The sequence below is a fragment of the Hirundo rustica genome, chromosome W (genome assembly GCF_015227805.2).
Source record: "Hirundo rustica isolate bHirRus1 chromosome W, bHirRus1.pri.v3, whole genome shotgun sequence".
Taxonomy (NCBI): domain Eukaryota; kingdom Metazoa; phylum Chordata; class Aves; order Passeriformes; family Hirundinidae; genus Hirundo; species Hirundo rustica.
Genome location: NC_053487.1, coordinates 23,460,147 through 23,473,992, shown reverse-complemented (window position 1 = coordinate 23,473,992; position 13,846 = coordinate 23,460,147). Strand labels below are relative to the sequence as shown.

The following is a 13,846-nucleotide window of genomic DNA, read 5'->3' as shown; positions in this document are numbered from 1 at the left end:
GGTCACCGCTCCACCCGCCCGGCCGGCAACGCGGCGGTGTTCGCGGCGGTGGCTCCCTTTGTGCCCCGCGGCGGCCGCCTGGCAGCGATGGACGCGCGCACGGCGGCGGCGGAAGGTGAGGCGGCGACGGGGGGCGAGCCGCGGGTGGGGCGCGGGGCCGCGGTCCCGGGAGCTGTCCAGGGCGGCCCGGGAGCAGCACTGCCCCGCGGACAGCTCACCGTGCCCCGGCGGGGTTCCATCTTCTTGGCCGGGCCTGGCACCGCCTGATACGGCCCGGCCCGGCCCGGGCAGGGCCCCGTTTCGAATGTTCAGCCGTCCGGCACCTCCCAGCGCGGCCTGACACGGCGCTGGCCGCCGCTCCGGTGCAGCGTCTCAGGGCAAAACTGACAGGACGAGAGGAAATGGCCCCAAGTTGGGTCAGGGGACGTTTAGGTCGGGTATATGGAAATTTTTTTTCATGAGAAAGGTTGTCAAGCACAGGAATAGGCTGCCCAGCGATGTGGTGGAGTCGCCATCCCTGGAAATGTTAAATGGAGATGGCACTTAAGGACATGGTTTAATGGTGAACACGGTGCTGGTGCTGGGTTCATGGCTGGAGTTGATGATCTTAAGTATTTTCCAACCTTAACCTTTATCTATGAAGATCATACAAATTATGTATTCAGACAAGACACCCACTCTTCTGTGAGCACCGTTTTCCCTCACGTTTGACCACGTTGCCACATAGCTTTCTTAAAAAAACCCCAGAGTTTCTGCTCAGCTCTGGAAAGTGCAGTGTAATATCGCTGGGTCTGGCCAGCTCTGTGTAAAGGGGGCATTTTGGACAGCTGCTCCACCCTAGGAAGCCCACGTTGGTTTATGTTGTCTAGAAATTATGTCAGGATATGTCAGTCTCTTTTTCAAAAATGAAACTATTTTAGCTCCCAAACCTACCATAAGCGGCATAAAAAAAATCTGTGAGATGGAGGAAGCCTATTTAAATTGTGCATTTTTTTGGGTGCAAGTGACCATGTGCAGAAGAGGGAGGGAAAAGATTTACCAGAGATTGTCCATGTGTGTGGTGTTACTGTCACCTGTGTCTGTGTGAGAACAGCCCAGTTTCTCCCTTCTTTTGATTATTTTGGCAAACAGATCTGACTAAATGATTACTAAAACATCTGCCTCAGGAGCACCTAATATTGTAAGGTGACTTGAAGTGCTTTTGTACACAAGTTATAATGTTCACATAGTACATAACAGCATCTACAACAACTACTAATGTCAATAAAAAGGATCACCGGACTCTTAATTCAGTTATATGAGGCTTTATATAATGGGATTGGCAGGAGAAACTCTCAGAGATTTCTTCAAAGCACAAACAGTGGAAATTTGTATTTTGGAGTCTTTCAGAAGTAGTGATTTTTTTATTTGAAATTCCCACAGTGGAAGAATATTTCTGTCCTTAAAGGTATTCTTAGGTAGGATAACTTGAATTTAAATTTTATTGAAAACCCTTAACTGTTCTGCTTTAAAAATTTAATTTACTTTAATGTAAAATACAGGTTTTCATGATGGAGAATGTTACTTTGTCTCTCAAATTTGTCAGCTCTTTAAAAGAATTTTCTATTCTCACAAATTGGATTTTTTAAAAACAAAATAGCTCCTCAAATTGCCTAATTGAACTCGTTACTGAATTGCATACTTTTTTGGTCTTCTCACAAAAGCCTGCACATAAATTTCTTTAAATTTGTACTTCATATTTTCAAAGCCTCCATCCCAGAGTTTTTTTGATCACTTCTATACATTAAGATAAAAGTTGCTATTGGATATTGTTACTGAGACACACAAAGCAGTCACACGGAGAGAGAGGTTTCGCAGGGCAGAGGTCCTTCTCCGATCTGGCTCAAGGCTGAATCCAGGTGGAGAGAGAGCCTCTTTGTTTTATTTCTTACTTTTTATACATTTGTGGGTCTAGCAGAAGATTGGCTTTTAGAGTTTTCACCTCTCAAGCCAACTGGCCAGACCAGCCATCAGTTACAATTGTTTTCAGGTTAGAAATATGCAAACAAAGGACAGAGAATGAAAAACAAAGGATTTGTTTATGTTACATCTGTGGGAAAAAGGTAAAACTGCTTCTAATATTGTACTATAGCTAAAAGATCTGACTCCATTTATGAAAAATCAAAAGGTTATAAAAAACTCAGAAAAACTAGAGTAACAGGGTATCTTACGGATTTTTTCAGTTCCAGGAATACCACCTGTAGTTCTATATCCCAGATATTTCTTGTCAATATCTTAGTTTTTATACTGTTATTTATATTGTAAGATTTTATGTGACTTGAATCCCCAAACACTTTCTAGGCTTATCTAAAAATAAAAGTGGAAAAAACAACCCCTAAACTAGGAGATGCATACTGACAAAAAAAATTCACATTGAAATTCAGCTTTCAGGTGCAGCAAGATGGTGGCAGCTTCAGTCAAATTGGCTGAGCTGGGGAGAGCATTAGCTCTGTCCTGACTGTGGCAATGTGACAGTGGAGTTCAGATTCTATATCTGACAGAAGGAGTTGCCATAGAGAAAAGCTGCTGTGAGAAAGGTAAAAGTCAAGGAGATGATGCAGCTCTCCCAGCAGCTTTTAAATCAGGCAGCATTTCTGTGCCTAAGAAAAAGTGGTTCAAACCTGATTTTTGAGATCTGATGATGCCTCAGGAGCAGGGATCCTTCCAAGTCAGTGCTCATCTGTAGCTGTAAATTTTCCTGTTAGTTATTTAGTGTTGGAAGAGGCAGTGAGAAGTCCTTAAAGCTGGAGGATGAAAGGCTAATAAATTGTTTAATTTGGGCCATCACACATTTTTGGAGGAGAAAAAAAGCACTGGATTAAGTATTAAAACAATTACAGTATTATTTTCATTTAATATAGCCTCCTGTGTCAAAATTACTAAGAACCTGTATCAAAGGAGAAAAAAATTGAAGAGTTATATGAGGAAGAAAAGCCTGTTTTCCCTGATGAGTGTTTTCTATTATTTATTCTTCTTCAACTGTCTCTCTGGTAAAACCTATAAATAGAGAAACTGGTTTTGTAACATTTAAAATCTGAAGGCTCACTTCAAAAAGGCACTTCTGTTATTAACTATACAAATACAGGGAGTCTGGCCGGTGATTTTCTTGCTAGAAGAGCTCATAAACCTGGGCAGGACCATTTCATTGCTGATTTATATAGTGAAGGATTGCAGTAATTTCTGCCAGTGACTGTGGCCTGATCATGTTTTTTGTTGAACTTGACAGGACATTTATTCTTGTCAAAGTTTTTGAATCTTAAGAAAAATCAGGAACCCCTGTGGTTCAAGTCCACAGAATGCATAGGGAAAAAAAAAAAAAAAAAAAAAAAAAAAAAAAAAAAAGAACAGATCAGTAAGTGAAGATGAAAAATATCTTTTACGATCTTTGTGTTCTTCGAGCATTCCTGAACAGCAACAGTTTCCAAGAGGCTGCACTTTGGATACGTCACTTTGGTGGCCACATGTCCAATGTGCCAAGAGTCGCATTTTGTCAAAGATACTTTGTGTCAAAGCCATACGTGTCTGTACAGCTGCTGGCAGAGTCTGTCTAACACGTGTCACTATGCTGCAAAGAATTCCAAATAAATGCTCCCGCAGCCCGAGCAGGGGTGCTCAGGTGTGGGTTTCAGCTCCCCTCGGTGCTGGGTGGAGGTGCCGGCTGCGTCAGCGTCGGCAGAGCAGCGCCAATGCCCCCGGGAAGGAAATGACACTCAGCGGGAAATAGCGTCTCCACGGCCTTATCCACACGATCAGACGTAAGGCAGGTGTCGGGGGTTCACTGCCGCCTCCGCCCGGGACACGGACCGCGGGGGAGCCGGGAGCCAGACGGGAATTGCCAAGGCCGCAGCAAGGCCCGTGTGCGGGACTCGAGGCGTCTCAAGGCCTGCGCTGAAGCAGAGTCGCGGCCACACACTTGGCACCTCGGGGTCCGCAGGCGGCCTCCTGCAGGCGGGGTTCCGTGACGCGGGAAGTGCCTCCCAGGCTGTGTCTGGAGCCCCTGACGCGCCAATCCCTGCGGCCTCGGCGCTGCCGGCGGCGGGAGAGCGCGGGGCGGGAGTGCGGCCCCGCCCCGGCCCAAAGGTTCCCGAGGCCAGCGCCGGCAGCGCCCCCCGGCGGTGGTACGGCTGGTCCGGTGGTGCGGGAGGCGACGGGGCTGCGGCCGGAGTGCGGCGCAGGTAACGCTGGGAACGCGGGCTCGGGGGGCTCGGCTGCCCCTTTCGTCCCGCTGGGGGCTCAGCACGGCTCAGCGAACGGGGAGCGGCGGAGGGGCCTCCCGTCAACCCGGGCCCGGTGCCGCCAGGCCGCTCCACGGGCCCACTGCTGCCAGCGCCGCCGTTCCCGCTCGGCCTCCGGCCGCGGACCGGCCGCTGCTGCCCCGGCGGCGGCCCCGCTCGGAGCGCCCGTTCTCACGGTCAGACCCCCCGGGGTCGCCGGGCGGGACTCACTCTCTGGGCTGACGTGCGGCGGCCGCAGAGCTCGGGCCTCAGCGCCTCATCCAGCCCGGCCCGGCCTGCGGAAATAAAGTTTCATGGGTAAAATTAGAGCCCGTGACTCGCTGTTCTTTATTTTGATGTTGTTTTTTGCAGCTTATTGGGGGGCTTTGAATGGGCAGTGCTGATAGATGGGTTATTTTGACTTAGCAGATCTGTTTTGTTACGGTGCCGTTTCAGTGTCTCGGTTTGAAATACAAAGCCTTGCAAATATATGACATGGGGTTAAAGAAAGTTTATTTTTCTGGGGAAGTGCACTATCCATAGCGTTTTCATTAACTCAGTTGGCTGGTAATATACAGACACACAGATTCTGGTCTCTGGCCATATATAACTTCACGTTACTGGGCTTTCTCATAACAATTTATGTAATATTTCACAATTAAAAAGAAATTACTAGTAATGTTTAAAGCTGTTTGAGGGACCAAAAACTTCCATCTTCTTGGTTTTATAATTAACCTATTTGCTGTTGCCTAAGATGAGGTGTTGTTTCTCTGTTCCCCACCTTGTAAGAACAGGATATATTCAGAATTCCACTTACCTTGTGTAGAAGGGGAAAGAACTAACAACAATAAGAAACAAATTTGCAGAGTGCAGTAGCACATGATCTTCTGAACAGTATCTCAGATTTGTTTTTCCTAAAAATGGAATAGACAGTAAATAGGTGAACGTTGTCATGCAGTTAAAACTGTAAATCTGCATTTTTACTAATTTGATATCTTTTGCTTTCCCTTTGTAGAAATGGAGGGGAAAAAACTTATTTCTGCAACTGACACACAATATTCTAGTGTGCTCCTTCAGTCTTTGAATGAGCAACGTGGCCATGGACTTTTTTGTGATGTTACAGTCATTGTGGAGGACCGGAAATTTCGAGCTCACAGAAACATCCTTTCAGCCTCAAGCACATATTTTCACCAGCTTTTCTCAGTGGCTGGTCAAGTGGTTGAACTGAGCTTTGTAAGAGCAGAAATTTTTGCAGAAATTCTTAATTATATTTATAGTTCCAAAATAATCAGTGTTCGATCTGATTTACTTGATGAACTGATTAAATCGGGGCAAGAGCTGGGTGTTAAATTCATAGCTGATCTGGACATACCTCTGGCTGAAGGCAAAAATGTGCCAAGCGAGGTCAAAGACAGTGCTTCAGAAACTTCAGCTTCTAGTCCAAATCAAAGAGATGCTGAAACACAGGTAACTGTAATCAGGCCAGAGGGTCAAGAGGCAACAGATGGGATGCCAGTTATAACACAGTCATTCTCCTTACATGGCATAGAATATGAGAGTACAAAAATTACAGTGAGCAATTCGGATGATGAGGATGATGATGTAATTTTTTGTTCTGAGATTGTTCCTCCAAGAGAATGTACTAAAGACAAAAATACTGCAAGCCAGAACCAACCTTGCTCAAGTCCAGCAGGAGCTTCTGACCAAAAATCCTGTGGCAGTGGTGGCTCTCCCCATTTGACAAACACCGCAGCAGCTCAGAACCTCACTTTGTCTGCCAGTCAGCTAAGCCCAAACCAAAAACAATCAGGTGCTGAATCAATCATCTCGGCAACACCGCAGCATTTTACTCCTAATATCATTGTGCTAAACAAGCCTCTGCTTAACTCATCACTTGGTGCCAGCTCCTTGCATCAAACACGTGTGACTCCTACAATTAATTTACTTGAGGAGAACCAGCAGCCATCCAATAATGGCTCTGTAACTGAAGTGGAAGCAACTGCTGTTGATGATGAAGAGGTTGTTGAAGATGATGATATCATTAGCTCCTCTAGTCCTGGTTTGGTCAGCAGCAGCTCTTTAGTTCAGCAACCTTCTGTTCCTAAGGCAGTGAGCACTGAAGGATCAGGTGTACAGAAAAAACAGGTTGTTACATTTTCACAAGAGCCATCTGCTAAACCAGGAGAATTTAAAATAAAAATCTCAGATGTCCTCTCTGGAAACAACAAGGAATTAACTTCAAGTCTAGCATCAAAGAATGTGGCAGATGGGCAGAAAATCATAACATTAGATACAGCAACTGAAATAGGAGGCTTATCTACAGGCTGTAAGGTTTATGCAAATATCGGTGAGGATACCTATGACATAGTCATCCCTGTGAAGGGTGATTCTGAGGAAGGGGAAGCCAAGCCTGATGACACGCCCAAAAAGTCTGGTGATGAATCTCCAAAAGGGAAACGCATGAAAGTAAAGCACGATGACCACTACGAGCTCATAGTGGATGGCAGAATCTACTACATTTGTATCGTGTGCAAGAGGTCGTACGCGTGTCTGACGAGCTTGCGGAGACATTTCAACGTCCACTCCTGGGAGAAGAAGTACCCGTGTCGCTACTGTGACAAAGTTTTTGCTCTTGCAGAATATCGTACCAAGCATGAACTGCACCACACCGGGGAGCGAAGGTACCAGTGCTTGACGTGTGGCAAATCTTTCATCAGCTACCAAATTACGGCCTCCCACATAAGATCAGTTCACAGCCAAGACCCTTCTGGAGACACCAAGCTGTACCGGCTGCACCCCTGCAGGTCCCTGCAGATCAGACAGTACGCCTACATTAGTGACCGCCCCAGCAGCGTCCCGGTGATAAATGAGGGGGGAATTGTCTATCGTGTTGGGTCAGGGAAGGATGGCACTGAAGGAACAACATCTAACTCTCCAGCCAAACAAATCACCTGGGATGACATTTTTGTTCCGCAGGGAAATGAAACAATTTTTAAACAAAACCCATCAGAGGGAAGTACTGAATTTGAGTTTGTGATACCAGAATCTTACTGAAATATTTGAAATGCTGGAAAAAGGATTCAATGCAGGAGTATTGCAGCTGTTTTAACTGAACTGTTGAAATTGCTGTAAAATCAAAGGTTAAAGTCAAAAGAAGTTAATTTGTTCTAAAATCTCACCAAATGGTAGCACTTAGATGGACCATGCTAACTGCAGTGATTTGTGGAAGCAATTAATCAGAAAATTTACTTCAGTAGAAAGTAAGACATTTCTAAGGTGCTAGCAGTGTTTTCTGGTATGTTAAATTTGATCAAAACATGAGGATTTGTGGCTTGAAAATGTACAATTCCTTCTAAACAGCTAGAAATATTTCTAAAATAATGGAGGTATTTCCTGTACCCATACTTACCATGTAAACCCTTTCTTTCATGTTAGCACTTTAATGCTGAAATCTGTTTAGGTGTTAACCAAGAAAAAAAGTTAGATTTTTTTTTCATCATAGTCTCTCGGTCATGGAACTATAAAAAAAAAATAATCCCACAACTTGTGAACAAGGGGCCAAAATGCATGATCCCCTACTACACTGGAGTAGTCTGTTTTTGAGCTAGCATCTTAATTCTGCTCTTATAAATATTATGAATCATCTGTCTTCATGCAAAAAGTCATGTCAACAAACAATACTCAATTAGGGCTAACTTGAACAAACTTTACTTACACTTGGCAGTATGGTGAGCAAAGTATTCAATGTCCTGGACCATGATATTTTACTCTTTGCAATGGGTAAAAACCAAACCCCACAGAGCTCAATCGTGAAGCAGCTTAGAACACTTCAGAAGGAGATCATTTTACCTTCTTAAAGCTTGAGAAATATTGTTGTGTTTTCTTACTGCTGGGAAAAATGCCAGTAATTAGTTTGATATAAAGTGCTGTTCCTTTTTTTTTTTTTTCTTTTCCACTTCAAGAAGAAGGGCTTCAGTCCAGAATTAAAAAAATTATGATAAAAATATTATTTGTTTTTAGCTGAAGGCTTTTCAAAACTACAAATTCGTGTAAGTGCTGTATTGGTTTAGCACAGAGACTGCTGAAGTTCTTGTATGCCTGTTTGGCTAGATCTTCAAGTGAAACAGGGATTGGGATTTCCCCCCACACTTGCCCCCATTTATACATTTTGGAAGATGAGGACTAAACCAACAACCAGAAAATACCCTTTATTCACCATGACCCAAAGTATAATTTCTCTGCAGTTGTCTAGTTGTCAGCTGTTTCCAGGTTTGGGTTTATTATGTTGCTGTTTTATTCTCCTTGCAATTGGTGCCTGTTTAAGCAGTTAAAAGATGAATTAGATGTCCAACTTGATCAGGAAATGGTAAAGAAAAACAGCTGTTTACTGGAGTAATAGTTTAGCATTTCAGAGTTAGTGACTTGTTGATTTTTGTAAATGGTAATATGAAAACTCAAGTTCTAGAGGTGACTGAGACTGTTGTGCATAGTACTAGTTATGGAAACCTTTCATTGCTTAAATTGCAGTTACAGGTTTCTCTTTTCTTTTTCATGTTTTAAATTAGCATCTTGATTTTATGACTTTTAAAGTTAAAGGTTTTAGACATACAGTACTCTTCACAGAAAGGCACTTAAATGGTAAATGGTTCAAATATAAGTTGAGCTAGAAAAAAGATACCAGGAATCCATGTGAGCAATGATGGGAGGAGGATTTGTTTACATGGTGCATATAATGCTCAGCACTTCTCTTTTGTCAGCCAAGAACATGATATACCTGATTATTTCCAGATTGTATTGCAGACCCCTTTGAATACAATGGGTCTTGCTTTAAATGTGGGATGTAACTGAGGTGGGATTTCTGCAGTCAGACATTATTCTCATATGACATGAGTGTGGATTGCCTGTGTGGGCTCAGGCGGCTCAGCCGCAGCTGGCTTGTGCTGTGGTGGGACTTCCTGAATTTGTGACGAGACAAATGCAATGTTATTTTTGTTATTGACATGGCACATGTTTAATAGCAAAATAGTCTTGAGTTGGAAGGGACCCACAAGGATCATCGAGCCAAACTCTTAAGTAAATGGCTTGTATGGGGATCTGGAATTAAGCAAAATTAAACATAATGGCTATCACTATTTGCTGCTGATATATTTAAAACCTTAAATTGAACTGTGCCTAGTAAAGGTCTCTTTTTGGAGGAAAACTGGAAAATTAGGGCTTTGTAACTATTTTTGCTAGAAGACTCATGCTTGCATGTCTCTCAGGGTCTTCAGTTTTCCTTGGAAGTGATTTTTGATATCCAAAGTCCAGATGTATGTAAAGCATTTTTAAAATTTACTTTCCAGTATTTATTGGTTTGGAAACATGTTAAATCCATTCTTTGAAAACTTTTTATGGGGACATGAGTAAGCTTTTATATTTAGAATTGTGGCTATTGCACTTATATTTGTGGTTTTGTTTGTTTTTGTAACCATTTAACTTCCAGTTTAACTTAATGAAAAAAACTTATGTAAATATTAAGAAATTGACTTTGGGATAATGGAAGAAAAAGGTTGAATATGACAAAGCACTTATAGAGAAATGAAAAATTTCAAAATTTCAAAAATTTCATTTATTATGCATATAAAACCATTAACAGATCTGCTCCAGAATATGGCAATGGTGGCTGCATCCTCACTGGTTTCTTTGGGGATTGATACCATAACATTCCACTATGTGAACTAAATAAATATTGAATAACATCTACTGCTTATTTATTTTGTTCTGTTAAGGCGTGCAGGTTATAAAATGATGCAGAAGCTGACAACTATATACATTAAATTCTGAGTTCTACAGGTACTGCCTAGGAAATGTTCTGTGTGAAACATTCCTTGGTTTTCCCTGGTCTGTGATGTATATAGTTGTACAGTCTTTCCTTAACATAATTTTTCAAGTTGTGTTCTACTTTTCATTAATCAATACATGATATTAGTACTTAGAGCTTTCCATGGTAAAAATAAAAACGTTTAATACTTGTGAATAACGCCAATCACTTGTTTTAAAATTTTGAAAGTTTAATAGTAAATAAAATGGTTATAAAAATAGAATTAGAGAAAAAATATTGAACAATTAGGGTTAGGACAATACGAGACAATAAAAACAAAGTTACAGACATCTGGGTGCCTTCCTGAGCAAAAAGCTCCCAAGAAGGACCCCTGTTAGCAAAGGACTATCTCTTAAAAGCAATAGCCTGTTGAATATTCATACATTTCATACATGATGCATAAATTCCATTCAAACAAAGAATTCTCTCTGGTTAGTATCACTTTTTCCCTTTAATCTCTATGGCGTCTTCAGGGCTGAGCAAGGCAGGAGAAGTTGGTCTCTTCTGATAAGGAAATCATAAATTCTTTTTCTCTGAAAGATTTATATTTTTCTGTGGCTGGTATATAAAAACTACATTTTAACTACAAAACTACATTTACCATACTATCAAAATATTAATACAACATTACTAATCAATACAACATAATACATATAGTAAATATCTTGCGTAGAGCCATATAATATGCACTTTTCACAATCCTCCCTCTTTCTTTTTATAATTAATTTGGCTCGAGCAATATTTATTGTTTCTAGCCTTCATTATTCGCTCATTTTTTTCACAAATCAATCTCGCTTCTTTGAAGGGGTCTTCTATGTTATTTTGTTTCATTAACACCATAATCCTTTGTGGTGTTGTTGTAGGCAACTTTTGGTCAATGTCCACTAATTGCATGCCTTGTACCACACTGGTGATGAGCCAAATGAAACAGGGGATCAAACAAGGAAGAAATATTAGACCAGCTGTTGCGCATAAAAGGAAGAAGCCTTTTTACACCATTCTACTCCCAACACATTATCCCACCAGCTAGTATTTAGCATTGATTCCCACTTTTGAACTGGTACATGGGTGATTTTTCTGATAGCATTGACTGTTGTATTTCTTTATGAGACTAGACGACTGCTGATGGCAAAAGGAAAAGAGTCTGCTCTCTTTCACCAGGTGGGATATAACAGCTTTTATTCTTGGGTCCTGCCCAGCTTGGCTGGAGCCCTTCCCGATAGCTCACCGGTGTCAGAGAGCTAGGCTCCTCCCGTGTCAGGGCTTTTCCCCCAGGGGGCAGGGCCCAGAGGCAGGGACAAACCACTACCCAATCAGGGATAAAGTGGGAGGGGAACAGAGTTAGGTTACATTTCACTGTGGGGATGGGCACTACTGGGCAAGGACAGATCACGTGATACAGAGAAAAAGCATTACAACATTTCCCCTTTTCTTATTAAATTTGTTTGTAAAGGCAAGTATCTTCTTTTCCATTCATCAATCAATAGAATCCTTCCCATTGTTTCTCTTATCTCTCAGTGCTAGTTTTATCTACCAGCAGACTCAGGGCTTGTTTGTAAAGACAAATCTTGTCATTCCTCTCAATCCCTCCTCTTTTATTTTTAATAATCGTCTTTACAAACTTTAGTTATTATTGACTTAATTTTTTTTGTTCTTGGGTCTTTTTTGGTTTTGCAATTATTTGCAGTGACATCAATTTCTGTCCTTTTGTAGCCATCTCTGGATCAGTAGGCATGGCTACTACCTGCATCCCTTTGATCACAGGTTGAATAGGTTGTACTAAGCAAGGGATCATGCATGGTAAAAAGATAAGAGTTGGTACTACACATAAGAGGAAGAAAAGCATTTGTTTAACCCATAGTCCACCAGGTAACCACAAAAACGTCCCATTCCCATCCTTTCCATGTTTGGACCGGTACATGAGCTAACTTTCTTATTTTTTTGTTAATTGTTTCACCACTTTTCCATTGTCATCTATTTGCAAACAGCAGTTTGAGTCATTTAATTTGCCACACACTCCTCCTTCTTCTGCTAAGAAACAATTTAATACCATCCAATGTTGGAATATTGCATTTCTCATCTGAGTAGGTAGATCGGCAAGAAGGTCAAGAGCTGTAGCTATCTGGTTCATTATTACTTCAAAGACAGCTTGTAACCTAATTATCTGATTTAAATTATAAATGGGTTTTCTGGCACCTGATATTAATTCATTAGGATTCCATATGGCTGGTCCATAGTGTTGTATGATTCGTTCAGGTGGCCATTCATCCTTTCCCCACTTTTGGGTGCTCCCTCCCACCAGGGATGTATCAATTGACCGCTTTTCTCTAATTAGATCATCATAAACTTTGATTCCTAATTGATTTCCCTGAACTTGTGGTAGTAAAAATAACAATGGTCTAATATACCCCACATAACATATTCCTGACCAGTCTGGGGGTAACCTGTGGTAAGCATATTGGCCACAAATCCAGTAATGCCCTCTTAAAGCCCAGGTCCCATTGGCAAAGGGACCTTTCCAATTTTTATCATCAATTGATGGGTCAAAGTAAAGCTTGTGTCCTGGGCCTAGTGGTCCCCCAACAATAGTTGCCCTGCCATAAGTATCACAGTACTTGCACTTCCAAGCTCCCACATGAGGTTTCCACTTGCAGTTACATCCCGGATCTGTTTTATTGGATCCAGACCAGAACCTATTAAAAAGGGTGCGAGTTCCATTTCGGTGCTGCCACTTCCACTGATAATCACAAAAAACATGTGTCCTACTTGTAGAATTATCTCGGAGGAAGCTTAAAAATAAAGGGTCAAAAAACCTATCCTTTCCCACTGCTTTACAGCCTTCAAAATCCTTTTGGTGATTACGGAAGGAACACCTTACCCATCTACCATTAGTGAGCTTAACATGTGTTTGATTCCATCTGCCTTGATATCTTGAACAATCATAAGGAGGGCAGTTGGGGGTCCAACAATCTAAACTCAAAGATAAAGTCCAGTCACAGACACTTTTTCCCACATATACGCCTCCTGTTCTATTTAGACAATAAATGCCTCTTTCAGAAGAATGAAGCCGCCATGGACTTCCTTCCTCATCCCAAAATCCTGTTCCATTATGGACCTCACTCAGGGTGCTAACCCACCATTTAGGTTTAACTGGGCTAGCCACCCATGGCCAGTCTTCAGATCCCCCTGGCCCTCTGCAGACCCAGCAATTGCTAAGGTTAAAGGTTTTTGCTACTTCTTCTCCTAAGGTTAAAAAATTATTTTCCTATTTTTGGCCCCAACCTAACAGGCAGTATAAAGGTAAGATTATTAAGAGAAACATTCTAATGGTGTAATCTAATCTCCTAACCTAATTTTCACTTTCACATTGTCCTCCACACCACCTGTGGCGAGCGAAGGCACAGAAACAGCTTAACATAAAGAAAACAATGACAGCGGGGATTGGCCCCCAATGACTGGAGATCTGAGAGGATGGATGCCCACACAAACCATTTCAGCAAGCAGTCTGTGGGTAGGCACACGAGGCTTCCCCTGATGTCGACACACTGGCTACTGCTCCAGTCCACTCCTACGGAGTGTCTGTCATGGCTTCCCATCCTTCTCTTCCAGCTGGGATGTCCAAATCTCTGGGGCTTCAGAGACTTTGACCCGAGTGTGGTGGGTCCACCCATGTTCTGCTGTCTTGACGGCTGTTTCTGTAGTCAGCAACACTTGGAAAGGTCCATGCCACTTA

At 42.2% G+C, this 13,846-nt stretch overlaps 1 protein-coding gene across 2 annotated transcripts; it reads left to right on the top strand.

The window, feature by feature from the left end:
- The first annotated feature begins 33 nt into the window (after positions 1–33).
- ZBTB33 (zinc finger and BTB domain containing 33) lies at positions 34–10,263 on the top strand. Of its 2 annotated transcripts, none has more exons than XM_040089095.2 (2): positions 34–115; positions 5,269–10,263. In XM_040089095.2, exons 1-2 carry the CDS (start codon positions 88–90, stop codon positions 7,305–7,307), a joined length of 2,067 nt encoding a protein of 688 aa, XP_039945029.1. In that variant the 5' UTR covers positions 34–87; the 3' UTR covers positions 7,308–10,263. The 2 variants fall into 2 exon arrangements, with proteins under 2 accessions (XP_039945029.1, XP_039945031.1); XM_040089097.2 differs by lacking the exon at positions 34–115 and adding an exon at positions 4,163–4,214.
- Positions 10,264–13,846: the final 3,583 nt, after the last annotated feature.

What these genes read in the sequence shown, in the direction of transcription:
- ZBTB33 (XM_040089095.2), top strand. Translation starts at nt 88, where the DNA reads ATGGACGCGCGCACGGCGGCGGCGGAAG. An exon ending in GCGCACGGCGGCGGCGGAAG is followed by an intron (nt 116 to 5,268) that starts GTGAGGCGGCGA and finishes TTCCCTTTGTAG; the next exon opens with AAATGGAGGGGAAAAAACTT.